The sequence below is a fragment of the Podarcis tiliguerta genome (genome assembly GCF_965153285.1).
Source record: "Podarcis tiliguerta genome assembly, chromosome: 1".
Taxonomy (NCBI): Eukaryota; Metazoa; Chordata; class Lepidosauria; order Squamata; family Lacertidae; genus Podarcis; species Podarcis tiliguerta.
Window position 1 is genome coordinate 24,971,263 of NC_139534.1, and position 27,470 is coordinate 24,998,732.

The following is a 27,470-nucleotide window of genomic DNA, read 5'->3' on the forward strand; positions in this document are numbered from 1 at the left end:
TTTATTCCCTCTTAAAAAAACAAAAGACAACATTTATATGCATGTATATTGACTCCCTTTTGCTATCGGTACAGTGGTACCTCAGGTTACAGACGCTTCAGGTTACAGACGCTTCAGGTTACAGACGCTTCAGGTTACAGACTCCGCTAACCCAGAAATAGTACCTCAGGTTAAGAACTTTGCTTCAGGATGAGAACAGAAATCGCACAGCGGCAGCAGAAGGAGGCCCCATTAGCTAAAGTGGTACTTCAGGTTAAGATCAGTTTCAGGTTAAGAACGGACCTCCAGAACGAATTAAGTTCTTAACATGAGGTATCACTGTATATTGATAATTCCATACTGTAATTGACGTGCAAAAGCAAATAAACAAAACTTGACAATCAGCAGTCATATTGACCTGTTTTCAAGCAGCACATGCCATTATATTCCCTTTGTCCTCAACAGACAGGGTCCCTTGGTAGATATGACCATGTTTTGGGGGAGGGTGCAAGTTTCTACTGTCAGCAAAATAGAAATGACTTAAAGCTGCTTGAAGTTTGTGCTAGACTTTTTAACCTTTCCTACCTGTTAAGAGGGGACGCGGGTGGCGCTGTGGGTAAAAGCCTCAGTGCCTAGGGCTTGCCGATCGAAAGGTCGGCGGTTTGAATCCCCGCGGCGGGGTGCGCTCCCGTTGTTCGGTCCCAGCGCCTGCCAACCTAGCAGTTCGAAAGCACCCCTGGGTGCAAGTAGATAAATAGGGACCGCTTACTAGCGGGAAGGTAAACGGCGTTTCCGTGTGTGGCTCTGGCTCGCCAGAGCAGCGATGTCACGCTGGCCACGTGACCCGGAAATGTCTCCAGACAGCCCTGGCCCTTGGCCTCTTGAGTGAGATGGGCGCACAACCCTAGAGTCTGTCAAGACTGGCCCGTACGGGCAGGGGTACCTTTACCTTTACCTGTTAAGAATCGATAGGAAGATGGACCAGGCCAACAACGTGTCTCGTCCATCATCCTCTTCTCACGATGGCCAGCCTTATGCATGTGGGAATTGCACAAGATGGACCCTGAGAGCTCAACTGCAGTTTCCCTGTTTGTGAATCCCAACAACTGATATTCAAAGGCATACAGCCTCCAACGCAGTAGCTATAGGTAGCTTCCCTAAGGTGCCTTAGGAAGGGGCTTTATTAAGGTCATCTGAACAATCAGGAATGCAACTTGGAATGCTCTCCCCAAGAAAGCTCTCCTGGCTCCATTGTCATATATCTTTAGGTACCAGGCAAAATCGTTCCTGTTTCGCCAGACCTTTGGCTTTTAGTTATCCATGGCCTCTGTAAGTGGGCGGGGATGTTTTAATGTCGTTTTAAAAAATAGGATTAGCCTTTAGAGTTTATTTTAAAAATGCAGGTTTTCAAGTATGTTTCTGTTTATTTCATGGAATCATAAAACTGTAGAGTAGGAAAGGGACCACAAGGATCCTCTAGTCCAGCCTTTCTCAACCTGTGGGTCCTCAGATGTTGTTTGACTACAACTCCCATCACCCCTAGCTAGCAAGGCCAGAGCTCAGGGATGATGGGAGTTGTAGTCCAACAACATCTGGGGACCCACAGGTTGAGAACCGCTGTGTCTAGTCCGACACCCTGCAATGGAGGGTGCAATGGAGCCCAACGTGGGACTCGAACCCGCAACTCTTAAGATTGAGTCTCATGTTCTACCAGACTGAGCCATTTGTTTGAAATAATTGTAAGTCGTTTTGAGTTGTCGTGGCAAAAGAAAAGCGACTAATAAATTTATTGAGTGGTGGTAATAACAACAGCAGCAGCAAGTGACCAGCATGAAACACATGTTTGCCAGTCCACTTAAGGAAGGCTGATTAATTTTAGGAAGTGAGACACTGCAAAGACCATCTATGTCGGCTGCTGCAAACATATTTTGTCCCCCGTGTGGAACAAGTCAGACTGCATGGCAAGTGTAATGCATAAAGGAGAGCTGCTTGTAGTTTTTGATGATAGCATGTGTGTCTTTCTCATTGCCAGCACATGCTCTGGGAAGGCAAGATTGGCATCAGCTTCCCGGCACAAGCTTTATTTATAGGGTGCCATCTGTGTGCCCGGCACTTTGCAAAGAATGAGAGGACGGGTCCCTGCTCTTGAAGCCGCAGCGGCAGATGGCTTTGTAGGGTGGCGGTGGCCTCAGCAACCACACAAACCAGAGGTCAGGTGAGTGGCGCTGCCACATGGCACTGCCCAGTGCTGCCAGAGAAGCTTGGAATCCCCACAGGGGTTGCTAACGTGCAGATATTCCTGCACTGCAGCTCCCATCATCTCTGACCGCTTGCCTTCCTGCCTGAAACTGATGGGAGTTGGAGGGCAACAACTTATTTGCAGGAAGGGATGCAGGCTATCCCCGTACCAGTGTTAGAAACTCAAATATATATGTTCCATTGGCCTTCTCTCAATTTCTTAACTACAGCTAAGAAGGAGATCAAATCCTGACCTTTCCACCGGCCTTCAGTGAATGAGGCCTCCACGCAGCCAGCGACGATCTGTGGATGACTTTGGGGCGCTTTCAGTCTCTGCGTCTAAGGCAGGAGCTGGTCAGCAGCCTCTTTGTAGCTGCACAGTTGACATCTGCCCGGATTATTCCCCTTCTGTGGGCCCAGGCAGGTTCTTAGAATGGTAATTGCCGTCAAAGTCTCCAACCTCTTGTCAGGTCACAGGCTGAATTATTCTTTCTTTCTTCTCCCTTTTGTTACCCTAATCCAGTTATTATGTGATAATGAAATGTTCTTGGGTTTTAAGTCTAATTATTAAAGATGAAACGCAGCTGACAAGCATTTAATGGAGCTATTGCAAGGTAACCTGTCTGGCGTGACATGCTTTATATTGCCGATCTCTGCCCCAGTCTACTAGTCAACCCCCAAGATAAGCACCTGGCATTGGATGCCCCTGTCATGTATATGCATGTGTGTGTGCGCATAATACTGAATTTGCGCTGGTCTGTCATCACGCAGGCAACCGAGCGCTCATGCCGACGCAGGAAGAGGAAGTAAGTAAGTGAGACAGTGAGATTGCTACCAAAGTGAACATGGGAAACTCCGTTTGCGGCCCATGCTGCGGCCACCAGCCTCTTTACCCAGTGCTTCATGTCTTTTTCAACACTGCCTTGCCTGGACAACACTCCACTGGGCCCATGCAGGACTGGTTCTGGCTGGTTCCTTGAGGTGGCTGCAATATGCTACCTCGTTTTATGATAGTACAGTCATACCTCGGGTTATAGACACTTCAGGTTGCGTTTTTTTCAGGTTATGGACCACCGAAACCTGGAAGTACCGGAATGGGTTACTTTCTGGGTTTCGGCGGTCACACATGCGCAGAAGCGCTAAATCGCGCTATGTGCAGAAGCGCCGAATTGCTACCTGTGCATGCGCAGATGAGCTGCTGCGGGTTGCGAACATGCATCCCGTGCGGATCACGTTTGCAACCCGAGCGTCCACTGTAGTTTGTTTCAACAAGCTTTTAATTGCCACAGAACTCTTCCTTGGCATATTCAGTGCAGGTGGTGCTGTGGTCTAAACCACTGAGCCTCTTAGGCTTGCCGATCAGAAGGTCGGCTGGTTCGAATCCGTTCGATGGGAGTGAGCTCTCATCGCTCTGCCTCAGCTCCTGCCAACCTAGCAGTTCAAAAGCATGCCAGCGTGAGTAGATAAATAGGTACCGCTGTGACGGGAAGGTAAACGGCGTTTCCGTGCGCTCTGGTTTCCGTCATGGTGTTTTATATTGTATTTTATATTGTTTTATATTGTGTGTTTTATATTGTTGTTATTGGACGTGGGTGGTGCTGTGGTCTAAACCACTGAGCCACTTGGGCTTGTTGATCAGAAGGTAAGTAGTTCGAATCCCCATGATGAAGTGAGCTCCCGTTGCTCTGTCCCAGCTCCTGCCAACCTAGCAGTTCAAAAGCACACCAGTGCAAGTAGATAAATAGGTACCACTGTGGCAGGAAGGTAAACGGCGTTTCCGTGTGCTCTAGTTTCTGTCATGATGTCCCGTTGCACCAGAAGCGGTTTAGTCATGCTGGCCACGTGACCCAGAAAGCTGTCTGTGGACAAACGCCGGCTCCCTCGGCCTGAAAAGCGAGATGAGCGCCGCACCCCTTTGTGGCCTTGACTGGACTTAACTGCCAGGGGTCCTTTACCTTTTTATATTCAGCAAAACAATGCAAAATAAAAAGAACTGGGATAGATGCTTCAAAGGATGGTTGGGGGTGGGGGAGACACCGATTGCAGTTCAATCAGATTGCAACAGGTGGTTCTAACAGCCACCATAATAGGTGGCATTTAAAAAAGGATTAAGCAGGTTTACAGCTAGATCTGCCTGACTGCTAGCCTTGATCGTTAAATAGACTCTCTGCGTTCAGAGGAAGTGTAACCAGATCTGATGCTGCGGACAAAAACACATGTGTGCTGTCGCAGTCATATTAATTGGATCCCTTGAGTTGGTGTACTGTGGTGGTGAAGAGTGTCGGGTTAAGAGTTGGGAGAGGTTCAGATCCCCACTGAGTGACCTTGGGCCAGGCTCCGTCTCTCAGCTGTGTTTTGGGATGAACTAGGAACAGGGAGATAAATGTAACAACTAATAGGGATTTGCCTGACTTCTGCATTGATTTTCTGAAGCCTGTTGCACGTCTCCCTCCCGCATGACATCTGCGCTGCGGTGGATATGCACGGTGGGCAGAGCCTTTTCTGTGTTGGCAGCCAGATCACAGTATGCCTACAAAAAGAGGGCAAGAATGTGGCCAAAGAAGTTTGCCTGTCCCGATTGCTGCTTGCCTTCCAAATACTTTGCCCTTTCTGTCAGCATTTTAGGTCTGGGGACTCCGCTATACAGCTGCAAATATAAAGTTTTAAGTGTGTTCTAAGTGCATTATACAAATGTGACACTAGGTGGTGATGGTGAGCTAATGGCAAATTCAATATCTATTTTACGACTTTTTTAAAAGCATTTTCACAGCGTTTTAAATTTTGTCTAGATTCAGTCTGTGAACCTCATTTCTGACTTTGTTGCTTTGTGAATGTTTTTAATTGTATTTTCAATGTACTGTCTGCTTTGGGTTCGTTTCTAATGTTTCAATTTTTACCCTGCCTTTTGTACAATTTCTTAATAAAGTGAGTTATAATCCCGCCGACCTGGAATAGCTCAGTCGGTCAAGCACGAGGCTCTTGATCTCAGTGTTGTAGGTTTTTGTCCACTTTGGACAAAAAGAGTCCTGCATTGCAGGGGGTTGGACTAGATGACCCTTGGGGTCTCTTCGAACTCTGCAATTCTAGGATTTTGTAAAAATAAATAGAAACACAGCAAATCGTGCCCTGCTGGTGAGCTTCCCAAGTGAATCTAGCCAATGGCTGTCCGAAATGGAACCAGATTGATTGTTAAGCTAAGCCTAGCAAGGTAACACTTAAGCGCTTAAGGAATTCTGGGATCAGGAGTGGTGTTTGAATAAGAACATTTTAAAATGTGGAAAAATCTTAAGAACTTTACAAGCACACATTACAGTCTTTCTAAATGCTTGGGATATATATATTTATATATAAAACCTACAAGTTTCCTTTGGAAAAAGCCCTCTTGTAACCAGAAACTGTTCTTTCCAGCATGTGCCAATAAGCCACTCAAGCTGCAGCTGTCTTAGTAATATTTCAGAGCACCTGAATCACACCAGCTCAATACAGCCCAGCAACTGGGAACAAACCCTCACACTCTTTTCCACTTCAGAGTATTTCTGAGACAGCAGTTCCCGAATCCACGCTGTGAAGTTTGACTCGGGAATAAGAGAGTGTAGGAAGATTCTTGTGATCGACCGGGAAAAACCTGACACTTCCACCATTCCGTAGGATTTACACATTTGCTTTTTGAATATCTTGGCCATAGAATAGGGCTTAGCTTTGCCCCACCCCTTGCAAATTTACAAGAAGGGCCTGCGACTAAATGTTGCAGCGCTTAATGCTTCTGTTTAGACTCGCAGCCAGCCAGTTCCATGCCTCTTTCCAGGACACTCCATTCCATTCCCAGAACTATTTTTTATTTGTTATTGATACTTTTTTCTTTTGAAATTCTGTGCCCCTAGGGATTTTGTGCTCGGGGCAACCGACCCTGTGGCCCTGCCCAGGCCACACCACTGACAGCAAGGGACAGGAGAGCTACGGAGGCAGCATTGATTGTTATGGTTTTACGGTTGTCTCCCTAAAAGCAAAGATTGTCCGTATTTTTAGGCATGGATTTTAGGCTTAGCTGCACTCTTTCTCAGCAGAGAGAAAGAGATCATGAAAGAGCCCAAAAATTATTTTTAAAAATCTGCAAAGTAAAGATTTAAGCCTCGGAGTGTATTTGGTTTTCTTAGAATGGCAGTGATTTTCTGCAGCACCTCTCAGTATGATTCATCTTATTCTTTGCATTGGATTGGCACACAATGTCTCCGGTTTCCCATCCCAGCAGGTATTTGCAAGAGAATGGTTCTGTGGGAGATAAGCTTGGTTGCGAAAAGGCATCATTGAGCTGCCTTGAATTAGGAAGCATTTCTGTGAACCTGTAAAGGCCTCCTGAAAGGGAGAGCAAAAGCAGGGTATAAGTTACACCAATAAAAATCAAATAGGATCCACACGGAGCAGGACGGGGGACCACATGGGCTTTGCGTGCAGAAGCTCCCAGGTTCAGTCCCTGGCATCTCCAGTGGTTGGTTTGGATGTGGCGGCAGGTGATGGAAAAGACCTTTGCATGTGACCCTGAAAAGCCACTGTAGTCAGGGTAAGCAACACAGGGCTTAGATAGACAAGTAGCCCAGCCTGAACAGCTCACTGTGTGATGGAATCTGGTGCCGTTTCATTGGGCTGTGGTTTTCAGATGTTTTGTCTCGAGGAAGCCATGTCCACATTCGCTTGTCTGTGCATTGCAGAGGGTTCTGGGGGTGCACACCCAGTTCACACAAGGCGCTGACATGGCCTGCATGCTGCCGACAGGGAGAGCAGGTCGTTCGCAGAACAGAGAAAGACAGTGACACGCCAGTCAATGTACAGTTAAAGAAGCAGAGAACACAATAGAGACTCCTAAGGGTTGCTCTTGTCTAGATGAAGCAGTTGCTTGGATGTCCCCCGCTTCACTCTCCAACCCTGTGTGTCGATATTATGTACTGAGTTGAATAGGATCCAAATGCAGCAGTCTGATTGGTCCTAGAACAATAGGATTCAGAATGCAGCAGTCTGATTGGTCCACAGGAGCCACCCAATCCAGCTCCAGGTGGAAGTGAATCCGCAACTTGATTGGCCTACAGGAGAATCCAGGAATTAGCCAATCACATGCGGCCCATTGTGGAAATAATGTATATAAAGCAGATATTTTGGGGGAACATTAATTCCTCACTACTATGAGCTGAATAAAGAGCATGAAATCCACACTCGACTCCGAGTATATTTCAGTCAGGCCCCTCCCTCTGTCTACAGCAAGCCCCAAGGGACCCTCTCTGTTTCCGCCTGGCTCTCTGCTCTGTGACATTTGGCTTAGGGCCCTCATATTTACGGTACTGCCTCTCCTGGTATGCCCCGCAGAGGACCTTAAGGTCCATGATTAATCATAGTTTAGAGGTCCCAGGCCCTAAGGATGTCAGATTATCTTCCACCAGGGCCAGGGCCTTCTCAGTGATGGCTTCAACCTGGTGGAATGCTCTGTCCCACGAGACCAGTGGCCTGCAGTATTTAAGCTATTCCGCCCGGCTTTCAATTTGAACTTAGCCTGATCTTTTATTCCCCTTCGTCCCCCCCCCTCCGCTTTTTATGCAGATTATCCGCTCTGGGATCCCACAGCTAATTCTCCCCTGGTCTCCTCGCTGGCCCAAATAGGACTAATTTAGCCAGCTAGTCCTGGTGATCATCTAATGTTTATTGGATGGATTTCCCCCTAAATTGATTTTTGAATTCTGAATTTATTGTTATTCACATTTTATACTGTATTTTATGCTGTTTTTGTTTTACCAATTAAGTGTTTTAAACTTGTTGTTAGCAGCCCTGAGCCCGGGGCTGGGTATAAATAAAATGTTGTTGTTGTTGTTGTTGTATTATTATTGTTCAGGGAAGGGAAGGGAAGGGGTGTTTGCAGGCTTTCAGCAGAGAAGCTGTCAGGGTGGCTCTGTTTTGGAGCTGCCAAGTCTGATTCCTGTGGGCAGGGGCACCCGCCCGTTTCCTCCTCCTCTTCCTCCTCCTCCTCCAAGCTGCCAGCCTCCAGCCCTTCCCAGCTTTCCCCCCTCCTCAGGCCGGTTTCCCACCACCAGGAGGCAGGGTCTGAATTTTCTTCCTCTGCGCTTTCCCGGGGGGGGGGGGGGGGCTCTTGTTCAGGCGGCTTCCACCACTCCTCCTCATCCAGCCAGTCCCTGACACATGCATTTTGAGAGTTCACCCCCAGGGCACAAGTCCTACAGCTGTGTATTACTGTGGGAGGTTAAGAATAGTGGGCAGCTGCTCTTTCTAAGGAGGTTTCCCCTTGTTCCCCTTGAAGGACCCATGATAAGCTTTGAGAACCCAAGGGTGCCTCAGACTACAGTTGGGAAGGGCGATGGGAAACCCTACTTTTGGGGATAGGGGCTGTTGCATTTTGGATATTTCAAATACCTCAATTTTTCCCTGGTTTCCACCACCACAGAAATCACAGTGCAGGTAAAGGTAAAGGACCCCTGGAAGGTTAAGTCCAGTCAAAGGTGACTATGGGGTTGTGGCGCTCATCTCGCTTTCAGGCCGAGTAAGTCGGCATTTGTCCACAGACAGCTTTCCGGGTCATGTGGCCAGCAGGACTAAACCGCTTCTGGTGCAACGGAACACCGTGATAGAAGCAAGAGCTCACGGAAATGCCGCTTACATTCCCACCGCAGTGGTACCTATTTATCTACTAGCACTGGCATGCTTTTGAAGTGCTAGGTTGGCAGGAGCTGGGGCAGAACAACGGGAACTCACCCCATTGCAGGGATTCAAACCGCCGACCTTCTGATCGGCAAGCCCAAGAAGCTCAGTGGTTTAGACCACAGCGCCACCCACATCCTTTTTCACAGTGCAGTGGAGAAGAACACTATCACCCTGATCCATCTGAAGACAGGTCTTGTATTAGACAGACGTGTCAGGCTTCTGAAAAATGCCTTCTGCACCTGCCAGGTTAGAATACATGGATTTATTTTTTCCCCCAGTAGACTTCCCCCCTCTAGGAACAACCCTTGTAATTTTAAGTGGCACTAATGGTAATGCAGTAGATGACTGTAAATAGTAACTTAGGAATTATTGCTCTTAGATGTTTGACTATTTAATTGATAGATGCCCTTGTTCTGACTCTTTGAGTGATTACCAGGTAGTCTGGCACACGGCTAGAGGCTGTAACCTTAATTGTGACTGATTAATTTGGCTGAAATATGTTGCAAAGTCAATTCAGCTGTTTCGTTAAACTGATTGAATTGCATCCAGCTATTAGAGGTGTTTGAAGGAAAGGTAGCTGACAGATGATATAGGAGCATGAACCTCTGCATTAAGCTATAAAATAGCCATTAAGGAAACCTGTGCCAAAATTGAATTGTTCCACTGAAATTTGACTTCCAAGCCTAATGCTAATTAAACGATATATGCTTAATGGATGTCAAAGAGTTAATTAGCGCACCGGATGGCCTGTGCATGGGTTTTAAATATTTCTACATTTCACCAGCCCCCCCCCCCCCTTTTGGCATTATTGCTTCTGCTGTTTTGTTCTGTTAGCAAACTTAAGAAACGCAGGCAGAATAATTTAACCGAGCGACTTTGGAAATGCATGTGAATTACTTAGGCATTGTGGCCTGTTGTCCCTTCTTTGTCTTAATTCTCCTTGAGTATATTTGAATCACCTCTGTTGTCATGGAGCACAGTTTAAACAACAACTGTTGATTGCTCTGAAATTCTACCAGATGTTGTGGTCTTAATATCGTTCGGATCACAAAAGGATCACCCACTGCTGAATGTACGTGGGATAACAGGGTACAGTGTCCCAGAAGTCATTTTGCAGGAATTTTGTACCCCAATCTCTTTCCAGATTTTGAGCCATGTTTCCCAACGTGGGGCACACGCCCCACAGGGGGCAAATTGGGAATCAGTTATTAACAATGATTTTTTTTTCAACTGTCCTTTCGTTCTTTTATTTTTCTCTTTCATGGATGTCATGTTCTTTGGAAGCTTGCTTAGACCAAGCTAATGGCCTTTTAGGCTTCCTCCATGTGAATAGGAGTTCACTTTTTGAATAATAAGAATTATATGTCACTGGGGGGGGGGTCAGGATTTTAGAGATGCTTAGGTGGGGCATGGCCCAAAAAAGGTTGGGAACCACTGATCTAGGGGTTGGGATGGCAAATCCATGAAAAGGAGTCCAGTCGTATTTTGCCCCGCCTCCAATAAACATGGTTATGCTATTCCAACTCCTTTTGTTCCCATCTCACTGTCAACTTAGTTCTGTTCCCAGATAGGTTTCTCTAAATGATTCCTGGAAATAAATCACGTGGGCCTCTTCCTCCAGACATCTTTTTAATGACACCTTCATGGTGATTTATGCTCATGATCCTGCCTTCAGTACTATTTTTTTGAGGCAGTTGGACTGCTTCATTTCCCTTCAAAACATATCTTGTAACTTGGTGCAGAAATCCCATAACTTTGCTTACCACAAATGTCCATTTTTTTGTCCTGCTTTCATTGTGCTATAACCCCTCTGATCAGCAACAGAGTGGGTGGCATTGGGGAAGCTCAGTTGGTTAGAGCATGGTCCTGAATATGCCACGGTTGCAGGTTCAGTCCCCACAAGGGACAGTTGCCTATTCCTGCATTGCAAGGGGCTGGGCTGGATGATCCTCACGGTGCCTTCCAATTCTATGATTCTATGAAATCTGTCACTAATGCATCAGGGCCACAAAACCTCTGTCCTGGAGGGCCAGTCAGATTTCATACCAGCAGAAGAGTTTATTTGGGAAGGAGGGACTGGTGCAAAAAATCTTGAACAGGGAGCTTCGTAAGACCACCTTGATGCTTCCATCTAAAATTTGTGACAAACATTACTTTAGAGGCCTTTTTCTAAAAAAAAGGTTACCTGCTGAAGTCTTTCGGAAACTGTTTTTGAATCAGTGTGAAAAAGAAAGGAAGCAGAACGGACATTGGGCTCTCTTATAGTATAACTGTACGAATGTAGCTGTTCTTACAACGTTAACCTCAGTGGCGTAGCGTGGGGGGTGCAGGGGGGCCGGCCGCACCGGGTGCAACATCTGGGGGGGGGGGGGGCGCGCTCGCACTCGCAGCTCTCTGCCCCTACCTGGCTCGCTCACTCTCACTGCAGTGCTGGCTGTGCGAATCCGATCCGAGCCGCCGGGTCACCGCCCACTGTGGAGGGGGGGGGTGCCAGGTGTGCGGTGCGGAGAGAGAGCGAGGGACTATCTGGGGGAGGGACAGTGCAGCGGGGGGCGCAAATTACTTGCCTTGCCCCGGGTTAGGGGGCGCAAATTACTTGCCTTGCCCCGGGTGCTGACAACCCACGCTATGCCACTGGTTAACCTCAAAGTGTATTTGTTGCTTTTCAGTAACTTTGCAGCCTCCTTTATAAAAAATAGTGGTTCCTCTGTCAAAATAGGCTTTTCAGGGGGGTGGGGGAGTTTAGCTTAACAGTGGTATTGTTGCTGCTACATTATTGTAATGCGCTGAGCACTTAAGCCTTAAAATAAGTATTGGGCGGATCCTTTAATAGCTGTCCATATCTATAAAACTGATCAACTATATAATACAGGCACTTGGGAACTAAAATGGCCTTCAAAACTATATTAGATTGTATAATATCCCCCCCCCCGGTGCTTTCACTGTCAGATAATGTGATAGTCTGAGGAATGGCAGTTCCTGACCACCACTCTTCCAGATCTTCGTTCTGGAGGTCAAGGGAGGCTTTTCAGGAAGCGAGTGAACAAATTCAAGAAGCATTTGTAGTATTTTAGGACCCGAGGGAAACTACTTGGAACTGACTGTATGGCAAAACTGCAAGAACAGTGTGGGATCAAGCAAGAAAACATTCTTTTAATGTATGCATTGGTTACCTCGGAGCAGGACTGGGGAAACCTTGGTCTGTCGGATCTGGTTGGACTCAGAACTCGCAGGGATGATGTTGAGTTGGAGTCCAGTAACAATTGGAGGGCCACAGGCTCCCCATCACTGCCTTGGAGCCCTAATTTACAGCCGAGAACCCTTCGAAGGGAATTTTTTTGCCATTCAGTTGTGTCTGGTTTGCACCTTTTGGCACAGGTTTAGGCAAGTTGACTTAAAAGCAAGTACTGCTGTGTTTCGTGGAGTTTGCTCTCAGGCAGATGGGCATAGGATTGTAGTCTTATTGGACCAGAGCAGAGACCTGGCTTGCAATCCCTTCTCAGCTTGGAAGCTTTGCTGGATATACCGTAGGCAAGTGACTCTCTCTCTCTTAGCCTAACCGGCGTCGTAGGATTGTGCAGATAAGTTGGGATAAGCCCATGCACGCTGCCACGAGCTCCTTGAAGAAAAGGTTGGATATAAATGGTGAGGGGTGGATGAATGGGTTTAAGTAGGCCTAACCCTTCCCTGTATTGGATTGTAGTCCTTTGTGTTTTAAGGCATTCCCTCTTCCTCCCCCCCCCCCAGCTTTCTTTCATGAATGCCCCACGCACCGGAAAGAGCAGCAGACAAAAAGGCTACAGAGCTAAATATCATAAAAGACAAAGATGGGTTTTGTATTTGAAAACATTGACAGAAGCACAGTTGACGCGCCGTTCCTTCGTTCATAGCACACTCATACAAAAGCTCTGCACCAATGACAACAGATGTCATTGACGAGGATTTAAGGATGAAATGAGTAATGACTGTCAATGCCCAGGAACTGTCCAGATCACTTTCTGTTTATCCCTCCCTCTCTTTTATTTCAACAGTGCTGGGCCTAAAGGCGATAACATTTACGAGTGGAGATCTACTATCCTCGGTCCCCCAGGTTCTGTGTACGAAGGTGGTGTCTTCTTTCTGGATATCACGTTTTCATCCGATTATCCATTTAAACCACCAAAGGTAAGCATTTGTGGCTCTCTGCATTTTTATATGCAGCTTCTCCATCCTTGAATGTATCTCCATTCTTCACATTTGTACCAGTGCTCATGAGACGCTTGCACATTTGATTATCGGGGGAAAAGAAGACTCCGCAGCTCTGAGGTTTCAAGCGTAGCCCAGGATCTCAAATAAACCGGTGACCGTGCCAAGCTGTATGCAGCCCAAGAATCCACATTTAACTTGCACTCAGTGTGTTGCGTGCTGAGATCCCCCAAACACCCCAAGCCCAATAACTCACACATCACACGTTAATTTTTGTTTAAGGTTTTTGGCATAATTTTGGCCACAACTTTATTCAATATACAAATTGTGAGTGGTTGCTTAGGCATTGGTTAAGACTAGCTGTCCCCCCCGCCTTGGGGGACAGCACTGAATTCCGGATTCCAGCGGAAGACAGTGTGGAGGAACAAGATCAGGGATGACTGGAGCTGCGCCACAGACCCTCAGCTTCTCCCCGCATGCTCCTAGGGGCAATACGCGGCCCAAACCCGATTCCAGGGGTTTGGACGAAAGGATGGTAAGCCCCTGAATTCCTTTACCGGAATTCCCATGCAGCAGCAGCATTGGAGGGGCAGGCACAGCCAATCCATACCCCTCCACCAACCAATTTAAACCAATGCCTAACCGCCAACCTTACAAGTTGTGACGATTTGCTAAGCAGTAGGCGAAAACCAGATGGCACACACTAATCAGCCAAATGGAAAAATTCCTACCAGGCCCTCGCATCAAAGCGAGCGACCCCTAGACAGGCAAAGCAAGGTCAAAGCGCAAGCCCAAACAAGGGAGGGCGGGCGGGCGATCCGATGCCCACAGCGAAAGAGAAAGCAGCTAGCTGTGGGCCAGACTTAAATAAGCTCTGATCCCACCCCCAAATTGGCAACATGCTATTTGCCCCAGCAACATCACCACCAATCCACGCCAGGCTCCCTCCTTCAATTCTGCCTGGCAATTAAAGGGTGCTTGTCTGGTCCCAGCCGCAACACGTGCTCTCCCTTAGTGAGAACACGCTTTGCAGAACTTACAACTCAGGCTTGGCAATTTCCTGAGGTGGGGGGAAATGAATTTTGTCAGCGTGCCAGTAGCTATTAATCTCCCTCCATCCCCCTTAGATAGTTTAGCGAATGTTTATGGTTGTGATTCCATTCCCTCTCACACACGCAGGAAAACATTCCTAAATGGCTAATAATATCCTCTTAGTTCCCCCTTTCCTACCAGCCTTTGATCAGGTGAGTATACTGCCTAGTGTTCTAGAGTCCCTGGGAAACTGGTGTTTCCCAAACTTGGGTCTCCGGCTGTTTTGGACTACAATTCTCATCATCCCTGACCACTGGTCTTGCCAGCTAGGGATGATGGGAGCTGTCGTCCAAAAACAGCCGGAGGCCCAAGTTTGGGAAACACTGATCTAAACCTCTGTGTTTCGGCTGCCTCAAACTGAAACAGAAAATTAACCATTTCAAAGAAACAGTTGCTTTATTAAAGCAATGTGAGTTAACTACCCAAGGCAGGGAAATTCTGAGATGAAATGAAGTGTAACACTCAGCTAACTTTGTGCTCCTGTCCAGTCTCTGTGGCCATCTAAGTTTAAGTCTCTGTAATGGCAAGCTAAGTTTATTAACATAATAAACCATGCTGTGCACACAGTCCAATTGCGTCTACTTCATTCTTTTCCTGACACAGGCAGGTAAGTAAAGCAGGAAGGGGACTGCTTAGTGTTAGGTCTGAACCCTGGGATCATGGTTTGCTCCACTCCAAGATATGATCAGTAAGTCAACACCAGACCATGGCTTAGGGCAGGCAAGCAATAGTGGTTTGTTAAGGCGAAAGAAACCGCAATGCTGGGTTCGGCTGTAGCATCAAGTTATATGCTTTCTGGTCAGACCTCACCTGGAGTACTGTGTCCAGTTCTGGGCACCACAGTCCAAGAAGGACACTGACAAACTGGAACGTGTCCAGAGGAGGGCAACCAAAATGGTCAAAGGCCTGGAAACGATGCCTTATGAGGAACGGTTAAGGGAGCTGGGCATGTTTAGCCTGGAGAAGAGGAGGTTAATGGGTGATATGATAGCCATGTTCAAATATATAAAAGGATGTCACATAGAGGAGGGAGAAAGGTTGTTTTCTGCTGCTCCAGAGAAGCGGACACGGAGCAATGGATCCAAACTACAAGAAAGAAGATTCCACCTAAACATTAGGAAGAACTTCCAGACAGTAAGAGCTGTTTGACAGTGGAATTTGCTGCCAAGGAGTGTGGTGGAGTCTCCTTCTTTGGAGGTCTTTAAGCAGAGGCTTGACAACCATATGTCAGGAGTGCTCTGATGGTGTTTCCTGCTTGGCAGGGGGTTGGACTCGATGGCCCTTGTGGTCTCTTCCAACTCTATGATTCTATGATTCTATTCTATGGCTTGTTTCCCCACTCTCTCCAGGGGAGGAGCAATCAGGCTTCATGTGCAAGTATGGTTTATTAAACCAAGAGCCTCGGCCTCATGTGAGAATGGAGTCAAACTCTTGGTTTAGCAAGCTAAAGTGCAGCTTCAGCAACTGAAGTTAGTACAGTGACCATACCTCCCATACTGATTCAATCGGGACATCCCATTTTGGGGGGCCGTGCTCTTGAGAGCAAAGTGCCCCAAAACACATGTTTTGCCACAGCTCCAAAAGATGCGGGGTGCAATCTTGTGCCTGTGACGCACATCCTGGTTTTCTGCTGTGACCCGTTGGAGGGTATTCAGTGACTTGTGTCAATCATTACCGTTTTCTGCATAAGCAACATTGTAAGACCACTTGACCCAATTACAGAGATTTTGATAAGTGGCCATAAACGTATAAGGAGGGTGTTGAAAGCCAGTTCTTACCTTTAGGTAAGTTTTAACTTAAAACTGAAAGTAACTCTAACATGCTGCAATCCTGACCACAATTCGTTGGCACTTAGCTGGCATTCATGTGACCTGAACAGAAAAGTACCAGGGTGAATAGACTTGAAAGTACCCACGAATTAGGAAAACCCAAACGAAGCAATTAGCAAACTGACAGGTTGAGTACAATATGATATTTTCTGAAATCTTGTATAGTCCCTTATGTCCCACTGATTCCAGTAGTATTAAGGGTTTATGACATGTACGCTGAATTGTAAACTTGTTTATTAATCTCAAATAATGTGCTTTTGATTACGGAGAACTGCTTGACTTCCACCCATATTTCTGGTAACTGTCATAATTGTTTCGCTTCTGCAATAAGGCGGGTTAAATCACTTGGAAAAGAGCAAGGTCTAACGAATGGGACCTTCTGTTTCAAGAACTACATCCTGATATTAATTATCTAAATTTTTTTTTTTAAAAAAAGGAATACTGGTCTTAATGCTGTTCTACCAAATGAAAATTAGGGCCAAACTACATATAATAAATGGGACGCAGGTGGCGCTGTGGGTTAAACCACAGAGCCTAGGACTTGCCGATCAGAAGGTCGGCGGTTCGAATCCCCACGACAGGGTGAGCTCCCGTTGCTCGGTCCCTGCTCCTGCCAACCTAGCAGTTCGAAAGCACGTCAAAGTGCAAGTAGATAAATAGGTACCACTCCGGCAGGAATGTAAACGATGTTTCCGTGCGCTGCTCTGGTTTTGCCAGAGGTGGCTTAGTCCTGCTGGCCACATGACCCGGAAGCTGTATGCTGGCTCCCTCGGCCAATAAAGTGAGATGAGTGCCGCAACCCCAGAGTCGGTCACGACTGGACCTAATAGTCAGGGGTCCCTTTACCTTTACCTTTACATATAATAATGCTTGAATAGCTCTACACTTAAGTATAACATACTTTTTGAGAAATGGCTATTGCTTGTTCCAAGTTGGAAATCCAGCTTAAGTGCAAGGAGGGGGGGCAGGGGACCCAATATGTATCATGCCCCCCCCCCCAGAAGATACTTATCTCCTCCCCCAACCCTGTGCATAAGGGCAGAGCTACAAGACTAAAGTTGTGTGTATTTGAGTCTTCAGTGTTGGAATCAATTATCATTTGCAAAACAATGTTTATGCTAGTGATTCGTTTGTCTAACCCTGTTTCTTGGGGGGGGGGCTGGGAATATGGAAAACACGGCACACAAAATTGTCCCAAGTGTAATTTCATGTGCTCGCTCATATCGTATAGATATTTATGCCAGCATAAATGTTTGTTTTAAAAATTGCAGCTGCGTAGCAGATGTTTGATGAAGAAGATTCAGAAATCTGCTGTTGTACAAATAAGACAAAATGTTAGGTTTGCGAAGCTGTTTAATCTGCTGAAGACATGCCGCAAAAATCAAGGGACCTAGAGCCCAACTCCTCACCTCTCTCCCTCCCATCTCGTGCCTCATCTAACAAGTTGTATATTCTGGCTGAGATCCAAAGAGCTATTTTTGACATACCCAAGAGACTGGGTATCCCCAGTGGGCTTTTGGATTTAAAAACCAAGCAAAAAACCCTCCACATACAAGCTTGCTTTTGAAAGTTCCCAGATAGTTTGCCATGCAGCATGTAGTGCTACTGGGGTTTTTTTTGGGGGGGGGGCAGGAACCCAAAGGCCCCTTTTAATGTGATTCTGCCATCATTTCTTGCTTGTGAACTTCCAAAAAAAAATGAGGAAACAGGATGGTAAATTAGAGAGGTCTTTGGTCTGATCCTGCGGAGGGTAGCCTGTGTGTGGAACTAATTGTGCATTTATCCGGATTGTGTACAGTCGATCTTTTCTCTGTCCACCTGTCCCCACGTGGCCTAGCAAAGGGAGGAAATGAAATCTGTCCTCACAGTTCTGCAGAAGCCAAAGAGCCTGGTCTTGAATTTGGAACAGAACAAAGTTGCTCAGAGTTATGCATTTTTATTTAGCTTTTACAAAGCACCGCCCTCTGCAAAAAGAAAAAGGAAAAAGCATTGAAAGGACTGCTGTTTTGGTTTGTTTGTTTCCTCTAGCGTGCGGTGCCATTAAGAGTTTGGATTACCCTTCGCGCCATAAAGTATTCCTTCTGTAACTAATGCATTTCAACTCTGCGCGGGGTTTGTACAGAATGTTAAAGCCAATTAAAGCAGAATGATGACACAAATTAGAGCGTGGTATGCCTCACACATAACGATGCCGTCTAATGGGGAAACATAAGTGTTTTTCAAGTCCTTTGATGGCGAGCAGCTCCCTGTTCCATCCGTGAAAATCTCCCATGGGAATGTTAATGCTGGACAGATCATGTGATGGTTTTAGACTATCCAAGTTCAATAGAATAGTCCCCATGCACATGCAAACCTGTGTGTTTGTGTGTGAGAGAGAGAGATCTCCTGTTCCAAAGTATTGTGTTCATTTCATTTCTAGATCACTCTAGGGAAACTTGGAAATATCTAGTTGTCCTTCAGAGCCCATTACAAGCCCCTATGTTGGCCTGATTCATAGACTATGCTTGGGGGCCATGAATTCCTTCCTCGCTCCTCTGCTCTCCATCCAAGTTGGTGCCCATCACTGCATACTGTGGTTGTGAATCCCAAAGTTTAACCATGTGCTGCACGAAGCTCAGTCAGTAGAGCATGTGTAGGCAAACTAAGGCCCGGGGGCCAGATCCGGCCCAATTGCCTTCTAAATCCAGCCCGTGAGCAGTCCGGGAATCAGTGTGTTTTTACATGAGTAGAATGTGTCCTTTTATTTAAAATGCATCTCTGGGTTATTTGTGGGGCCTGCCTGGTGTTTTTACATAAGTAGAATGTGTCCTTTTATTTAAAATGCATCTCTGAGTTATTTGTGGCGCATAGGAATCCATTCATTTTCCCCCTTCAAAATATAGTCCGGCCCCCCACAAGGTCTGAGGGACAGTGGACCGGACCCCTGCTGAAAAAGTTTGCTGATCCCTGCAGTAGAGCATGAGACTCTCAGGGTAATCTCAGGGTAGTTGGTTTGAGCCCCATGTTGGGCAAAATATTTCAGGGGGTTGGACTAGATGACTCTTGGGAACCCTTCCAACACTACAGTCCTATGATTCTACCTTTTGTCCGCCCTGAATCTTCCAGTGTTCTTGCCCCCTGGCAGGCACACCTAAGCTTAGTTGGCCCTTTCTCTCAGCCCTGATGGTCCTAGCCTTCTGGAGAGCTTGACACTGGACACTGATGTCCAGCTCTGAGGACCTTCTGGTGGTTCCTTCACTGCAAGAGAGCCTTCTCAGTAGTGGTGCCCTCCCATCAGATTTCAAGGAAATAAACAACTGAAAATCTGACTTTTAGAAGACATCCGAAGGCAGCCCTGTATCAGGAATTTTTTTAAGTCTGACATTTTACAATTTCTTTATATATGCTGTAAGCTGCCCAGAGTGGCTGGGGAAACCCAGCTAGATGGGTGGGATACAAATAATAAAATAATATTATTATTACAGTGGTAACCTTGGAAGTTGAACGTTCTGGCTTCTGGGATAGCTGCGCAGCCTGCATTCACTCCATAAGACGCACACACATTTCCCCTTACTTTTTAGAAGGGAAAAAGTGAGTCTTATAGAGCAAAAAATACGGTACTTAAATTTCCCCTAACAAATTAAATGGACTGGCTTAGTTGCACACAGGCTCCTCAACCCATTTCTCCCCAAACCCCAGACTCCTCTGCAGCAATCAAACAGCAAATTTATATAACTTTATCTCTCTCTCTGATGTTTTGGCCTTAACATGCACTGAAATGGAACGGAGCTAGTCATCTGAGTGCTAGTTTTGTCTATCTCCCAGGCACAGAAGGACAATACAAAATAAATTTTCCTCTGTTGTTGTGGTGGTGGTTTCAAAGTGGGATTTCAAAATGCTGTGTGCATGCCTGCTGGGGAGGGGAGGGTGAACCGCAATAAAGCTTTTAACATTGAGATCTACATGGCAAACATGAGTCAAGACAGCTGCTTGAAAAGTGGCAGTGGCGGGGAACCACTTTTCAGATGAGCCTTACAGAATGAGCAGCAGCAACAAAAAATAAAATGAAATGAAAGGTCTCTATAGAAAAAAATTCTCCCACAGAGGGTGAATAATTCAAGGCTGGTTTCAAAAAGCTGGCAACAAGCTGTGCATGAAGAGCGTGTAATGATTCTCTCACCCCCCCAATCTCTCCCCCCCCCCCACTTCTACCTCTAGGTTACGTTTCGCACTAGGATCTATCACTGCAACATCAACAGTCAAGGAGTCATCTGTCTGGATATTCTGAAAGACAACTGGAGCCCTGCTTTAACTATTTCAAAGGTCTTGCTGTCTATTTGTTCTCTCTTGACAGACTGCAATCCTGGTAAGGCAATGGTTTGTTTTGTTTTGTTTATTTTTTTGAAAGGACAGGAATTACTAATTGGGTAGTAAGCAGAGTCAAAACAATTCCTAGCCTCAGTTGTAAAAAAAAAGGGGGGGGTAGAGATTGTTCAAAGTACAATGACTGTGTAAACAATTGCATAAATGTGGGATCAGACCGGGATGAGATGAATTCAGGTTGAAAAGGTGGGTTGTTTTCCTTTTACACAGGGCGGCCTGGAAACGGATCCTCTTTGTTCAGGTTGTGTTTAAACCTCTGAATACCTGGACTTTGAAGTAGAATTGGCCACGGATTCAGACTTTGCATTCAGTTTAATGGCAGAATGCACTCTCAGCACTCCCAGTTTGCTCAAGATTAAATCGCAAAATCTGTGAAGCCCTTGAGATACCTTCCCATGTACAAAGTTCTAGGCTTGTCCAGCTCTAACTTACTTTAAAAAGGCGGAATAAGAAAGACTGCTATAGATTATTGCCATGTGTTGCCAACCATTTTGGACCAGAGGGCACATTTTGAATGTTGAGAGAGTGCTGGGGGCACCATTCACAAAATCACAGTTTGAAATGTTCAGGGGAAAGGGGAGAGTTTTTAGAGAGAAAAGGAAGACATTGTTGGAGAACCAAACCACACCCAAAAAAAATTGCTTCGTGTCCACAAGTGTCCGCATTCTCTTTCTGGCTGACGTTTAGGTCAAGCACCTTGTCTTTTGAACAATGCTTCCTTGAGGAGGTTCTGCCCCGCAGCTTAGGTTGGGAACAAGTGTGGCGAAATGAACTATTGTGATGCTGATGTGTCTCTGATCTTGACGCGCCGTCTCCCTCCCTCTCCTCCCATTTCTTCCCTTGTCGTCCCCCCCCCCTTTCCCCATGCACCCAACTCTTGCAGCTGATCCTCTGGTAGGAAGCATAGCTACTCAGTACCTGACCAACAGAGCCGAGCATGACAGGATAGCCAGGCAGTGGACCAAGAGATACGCAACATAAGCCACGCCCCGACGGCTTGGTGTGCGGCGTCGAGGTGCACGGAGGCAGCCCCTGCAGTGTGCAACCGATCTTTATAGCCTTTACAATACGGACTTCTGTGTATATGTTATACTGATTCTACTCTCTGCTTTTGTCCTTTCAAAGACGGGGATGTCGCTTCCCCTCGACCCTTAACCCCTCCCCTCCCCAACCACGAGAAACAGAAAGGAAAAGGTAAACGCTATCCAAGAGTAGAACTTTGTAGCTGTAGATTAGTTATGTTTAAAATGCCTACTTGCAAGTCTTGCTTCTTTGGGATATCAAAATGTATTTTGTGATGTAACTAAGGATACCGTTCCTGAAGTCAACCAAATATTATAGTGCATTTTAGCCTAATTCATTATCTGTATGAAGTTATTAAAGGTAGCTGTAGATTACTAGGAAATTACGTCATTTGTATTAAGCCCAGATCTATTTCCGATATGTGGTACATGCTGTTGTGAAAACTGTTTTAAACTTCTACCTTCGTCGGTTTGTAATGAAAGGGTTTCCCCTCCCCTCTTTTTTTTTTCTTTTTTTCTTTTCCTTTCACCCCCCTTTCCCTCCCATCGCCACCACCTTGTAGCTCAGAAGAGAGCATCCACTGTATCATCTCAAACACAAATAAACATGTTCCCCCCAAGGAATAGTTTCTTTGTTTTCATATTTGAAGCTAAAAATCTAAAGCATACTGAAGCAGGCTAGAATGTAGGGCTGTTTAGAGACGGACGCCCACAGTGCCCCCCACCCACAGGCAGAAAGCCAGCATGAGGGGAAAAGGAAAAACCTGAGCATAAGATCTATTGCTCTTGTCTAGACTTGTAGTTTGCCTCTGACTGGTGCTCCTGAGGGACAAACTTCATGCTGAACCTTCTGCTATTCTAGTTCTCTGCATGTTAAGTCTTAAGCACCAGCAATATCTTAGGCCTGGGAGAATGGATAGATCCCATCATCATCATCCCACAACCACCTGGAGCCATCATAAGTCACTCCCCACCCCCCAGGATCTTACATTTATTTATTTTGTATTGTTCTTTTTTTTTTACTTGTCAGTAGCCATGAAAGGTAAATGCATCAAAAATCAGAGATGCAAGTATTTGAAAGAAATGAATGGTAAGCAGCAAGAGGGGCAAAGTGGGGTGGGGTCAGAATTAGGGCATGTTAAAAGGTGGGATAACCCTTTCCTCTGCTGGAAAAATCCATGTATGCGCTCACACAGACACTCACACACACCTGTAAACTGCTATCAGCCCTGGGATAGACGTTCCCCACAGACTTAGAGCTTTGACGGCGCCATTGCTGGGACCACAGCAAGGGAGGAAAAGGTTAAACCACCTCTCTCCATGGTCCTGATTGAAATCCTCCCCCTCCTATTGTGCCTGCTTTTCGCCATTTTAATAACATGCATGCAAGTGCAAATCACACGCCTACTGTTTTGGTTTGGCCCAAAGGACGGACAGACCTGCTGAGGAGCAATTGATGCTTAATATATGGCGATGCCCGTGCAAACAGACGGGTTTGCTGCAGTGGATGGATGCAGACTGCTACCATGTGCTCACGTAAGCACATGGTATCGCCTGGGCAAATGTCTAGGGGACTCTTAGCCACAGTTCTTCCCCAGATCAGAAGTTAGAGAGCGATACGATTCTTCTCTCCCCTTGGCCAAACAAATATACGCAACAAGTTTATCAAGCGGCTACATGCATTCCATATTATGAATGGGTTATATTGGTAAATTATCATCTGCAGTCTTCCTTTATTGATAGGGCCAATAGCGGGGTACAAATGTTGGTTGGGGCAGGGCAGTTGTGTGCCTTGCTACTTCATAGCAAATCCTCGAGCAACCCACCTAATAATGTGGTTTCCTCGTGGATATTTTTTTCCAGTTTGTTCTCTTCCTCCCCTCCCTCTAATTTACCATAAACGAGCTAGCTTTTGCAAGTCAAAATGGAAAGGTTTTCAAATTGGTGGGCTTAATTCCCTGCCCCCCCCCCAATAAAAGGCGCTGTGGATTTTGCTGAGATTATAACTTGTATCAGATTGCAGGCAGTTCTGTGGTTTAGACAGAGGTGTAAAATTGCAGTTTATCTAATCATGTTAAACTGTCTTCCAAAGCAGCTTGGCTGCATGCTGTGTATACTCGCTTTTCTGAAAGTGGAATGAACAGTGAGCTGTTAAATCAGAAACTAGAACATTAATATTAATAATGACAATAGTGGAGGCAAATGCACTTTTATAAGGGAAACATAGGTTCTAATTAACTAGTCGTTCTGAGTACAACCCGAAAGGACAGTCTCCTGCAGAAGCCCCAGTGAAATTAATGGAATCTCTCCAAAGTCGTGTTTTTGCACAATTTCCACTCAGGAGATTGCTCAGGAGAATCTCCCGGTAGAAGGTACCCTTTGCAACTAAGGCCTGATTCATACATGACTTTGCAGCTTAATTTTCTACCCCCAATCTGCTCTGTTCCTTCCATGTTAAGTAGTATATGCTGTGGATGTTTAGATCAGCTTGGATTACAAGTATTTCCTGTGTCATGTTCCAACATCTTTGTTAGGGTGACTGGCACTCATAGAATCGTAGAACTGTCGAGCTGGAAGGGACCCTGAGGATCATCTAGTCCAACCCCTCAATGCAGGAATATGCAGCTGTCCCATATGGGGTTCGAACCTGCAACCTTGACGTTATCAGTACCATGAACTAACCAACTGAGCTGTCCAGCTGGAAATGATGCATGCAATAAAAATATCTACATTTCACCCAATGCAAGCCGTAAACTCATCAGAACAATGTATGAATCAAGTCTTAGACACAGGCATGAAATTCTTGCAACTTGTTCGGTGGCGATTACTTTCTCTTTTTATGTTCTCTGTGGTGGTGACGAAGGGTTGCTTCCAGTTGATATCCTTCTGCAGGTAGAAAGACTCATTGATCCAGCAGGGCCTTCTGTCAGCTGAGCAGATATCAAAGAGCTCTTGGGCAATGACCAGCCTCCCCTATAGTCCAGCCTCCCAAAATCCACCCTGGAGGCTTGGAGTACCCTTTGGAACATCAAGTGAGAGTGGAAATCCCTGAAGACCAACTCAATCCCGGAAGGCTCCACTAGATCAAAGGGCCCTCTGTCAGCAGAGGGGTGCCAACTGGATGCAGCCCATAGCTTAGAGACAGAAAGACCTTAACTGCTTTCTTATGACTAATTTGCTATCTGTAATCCTCGCCCACCAGATCTGCTGTGCATTTTTGGAAGTTCCGGAGCACCTCCTCCATTTAACAGTTCTGTGCTTTGCATTTATTGGAAATTGCATTTCAGTATTTGCAATTATCTAAGTATTGTCAGAATGCAGAGGCTTCAACATGTTGCAGGTTCATGCCTGTAAAACTTTTGATCTCCGTGTCTGACATCACCAGACCCATGTTCCTTAATTCTCTATATTTACATATTCTGAAACAAGTTTACCTCTCAACCGAAGGCCGTTTTCACTTGCCGTTTGAGAGGGGTTTGTTAACAGCTCAGGTTCGATTTCAGAACCTGATGCAAGAGTCATTGTAAAATTTGGGTTCTGTCTGGTGTGGCAGAGGCGAACAGACTGTTCTGTACTATGTTTCTCACTATATTCTAGTCCTCACTGAGGTGACCAGGCTGTTTCTGGGATGTGCCACCTCGGAACTGCAGATAGAGAAGAGACTCATGATTTGAACGATACACAAAAGTTCCCTCTACATAGAAAACTAAATGTTGGAGGGCAGGATTTTAGCCTAGCTATATCCCTGGCATGCTAGATTTCTGTGTACATGGAAGTATTCAGTCTCCATTGCTTCTCCATATTGTAGAGTTGGAATGGACCCCAAGGATCATCTAGTCGAGGGTTTCTCAAATTTGGATCTCCAGCTGTTTTTGGACTACAGTTCCCATCATCCCTCACCACTGGTCCTGCTAGCTAGGGATGATGGGAGTTGTTGTCCAAAAACAGCTGGGGACTTAAGTTTGGGGAACCCTGATCTAGTCCAACCCTCTACCTATTGTGCAGGAATCTTTTGCCCAACATGGGCCTCGAACGCACGAGCCTGAGATTCAGAGTCTCGTGCTCTACCAAATGAGCTATCCCAGCAGTTCTGGTCATATAAGCCGCAGACTTCAGTCTGCAGCACTAAAAACCTCAGCGAGATCTAGGCCTACATCTCATTTTGTAAGGGGAGCACATTATATAGGGTGTGATCTGTAGGGTGCTTCTGCTAGGCAACCTTCATCCATTTCAGTGGATCATGGAAGGTCCCACTAAAATGAGTGGAGTTTATACTGCATGCACACTTTCTAGGTTTGCACTATAACCTAAGAGAACTAAGGCCCTACAACTACCAGGCATCGTAAGAGTGTGGGGAGAGGCTCAAAAGATTTTGCTGGTTCCCGTATGCCCGAAAAAAATGCACCCATACTTTGCATGTACAACACTCCCATGGATTTACAATGAGCTGCAAATTGTATATTTCACATATTAAATATGTGACCTACAAAGTTTTCAAATATTTATGTCGCAAAATATAGAGTATAATTAAAAAATCTTGTTCTTGTTTTTAATGTGCTTTGTTTCATTTTGCACCTCAGATTTCAGAAACCTTCAAAGGGAGATGCTTCTTCACTATTGCCCGTTGTCCTCTTTACCAAACATTTGATTATTGAGTCTGAATTCTCTTTCTGTCATCGGTTTGTCACAACCCTGTTCTTTTTCATGTAGGTTTTTTTTTTTTTTTTTGTCTGTAAATTTTATATTTCCTGAAGTAAGAGGTTGGGGTTTTTTTGTGTAAACATTTAAACTTTTAAAAAAATAAGAATAATTTTGTTTCTGAACTTTTCTCTGCTTACACCAAGTGGTAGAAAGAAATTTGTATTGTTAAATAAATCAATTAGTTGTTAAACGAGAATGCGTGTCTGCTTTTTGGTGGTGGTGGTGGGGGGGTGTCTCTGACTTCGCTGTGGGAGGAACCTGCACCTGGTTGTTCTAAAGCAAAGTTCAGACATTAGCTGTTCTGTCATCAGGGTGACAGGAAGTGAGGTAACAGCCATGACTCTCCTTGGCCTGGAAAACACATAGCTTTCTGATAATGGGATAATGCAAGGAGAGTCACAATAGCGCTACTCTGGTGTTCAGCTAAACGTATGAGGACAATGTGACTATAGATGGTCACAGCGTTCCTGCTCTCTCCTGAATGCACAAAGATCTGAAAGGATATTTTACACATGTTTAGCCGTACATAAATCATACCCCTGGCATGCCCCGCCCCCTGAAACCCCTGGAGCAGGTTGGGGGTATGGATGCAACGCATTGGCCAGAAAATAGAAATATGTGGGGAAAATGCAAGGGAAATTATTTAACTCTCTCTCTCTGTATCATATTTCTCCCCAATGAGACTTCATGAAATGGAAGCTGCTGCTCCTTTTTTTAAAGAGAATTGAAGTTTCCTTGAGGGGGACATGCCCCACTTCACAGCCCTATGCCTCAAGGTCTAAACATCAGGACAAGAGATTTTCACCAAACCCTTTAGCCGACGAGGAGGAGGATGGCAATTCGGCAGGTCATTTTCACAAAGAGGAGTGTGCAAAATGAATTCTCCTGGCTGCACTTCCGGCTGCTGACTGTTCTACCATGGTACTCTGCTTGCAAGTGTAGGCCAAAACTAAGCTGAGCTCTAAGGCCCCAGTCACTCATTTCAGCTTTTGTATGCAATAAAGCCTGGTGTTCCTGCCTGTCACTGTGTTTCATCCACCTCTGTGAACCACATACAGTGGTACCTCGGGTTACAGATGCTTCAGGTTACAGACGCTTCAGGTTACAGACTCCGCTAACCCAGAAATAGTACCTTGGGTTAAGAACTTTGCTTCAGGATGAGAACAGAAATCACGCGACGGCGGCAGCGGGAGGCCCCATTAGCTAAAGTGGTACCTCATGTTAAGAACAGTTTCAGGTTAAGAACGGACCTCCAGAATGATTAAGTTCTTAACCCGAGGTACCACTGTACAAAGTATTGTGTCTGCCTGTACACACTCACTTCCTCCTCTCATCATCATCATAACAACAACAAGTCATTGCA

The 27,470-nt window shown here is 45.8% G+C and overlaps 1 protein-coding gene across 4 annotated transcripts in view; it reads left to right on the forward strand.

Moving 5' to 3' along the window:
• The window catches only part of UBE2E3 (ubiquitin conjugating enzyme E2 E3), a 98,981-nt gene extending 72,684 nt beyond the window's left edge, over positions 1 to 26,297 (forward strand). For all 4 annotated transcript variants that reach the window (XM_083413791.1, XM_083413793.1, XM_083413792.1 and 1 more), the window contains 3 exons: positions 12,948 to 13,080; positions 20,220 to 20,367; positions 21,268 to 26,297. In XM_083413791.1, coding sequence (XP_083269917.1) covers positions 12,948 to 13,080; positions 20,220 to 20,367; positions 21,268 to 21,365 — 379 coding nt within the window. In that variant the 3' untranslated portion in view covers positions 21,366 to 26,297. The remainder of the gene's footprint in view (positions 1 to 12,947; positions 13,081 to 20,219; positions 20,368 to 21,267) is intronic.
• Positions 26,298 to 27,470: the final 1,173 nt, after the last annotated feature.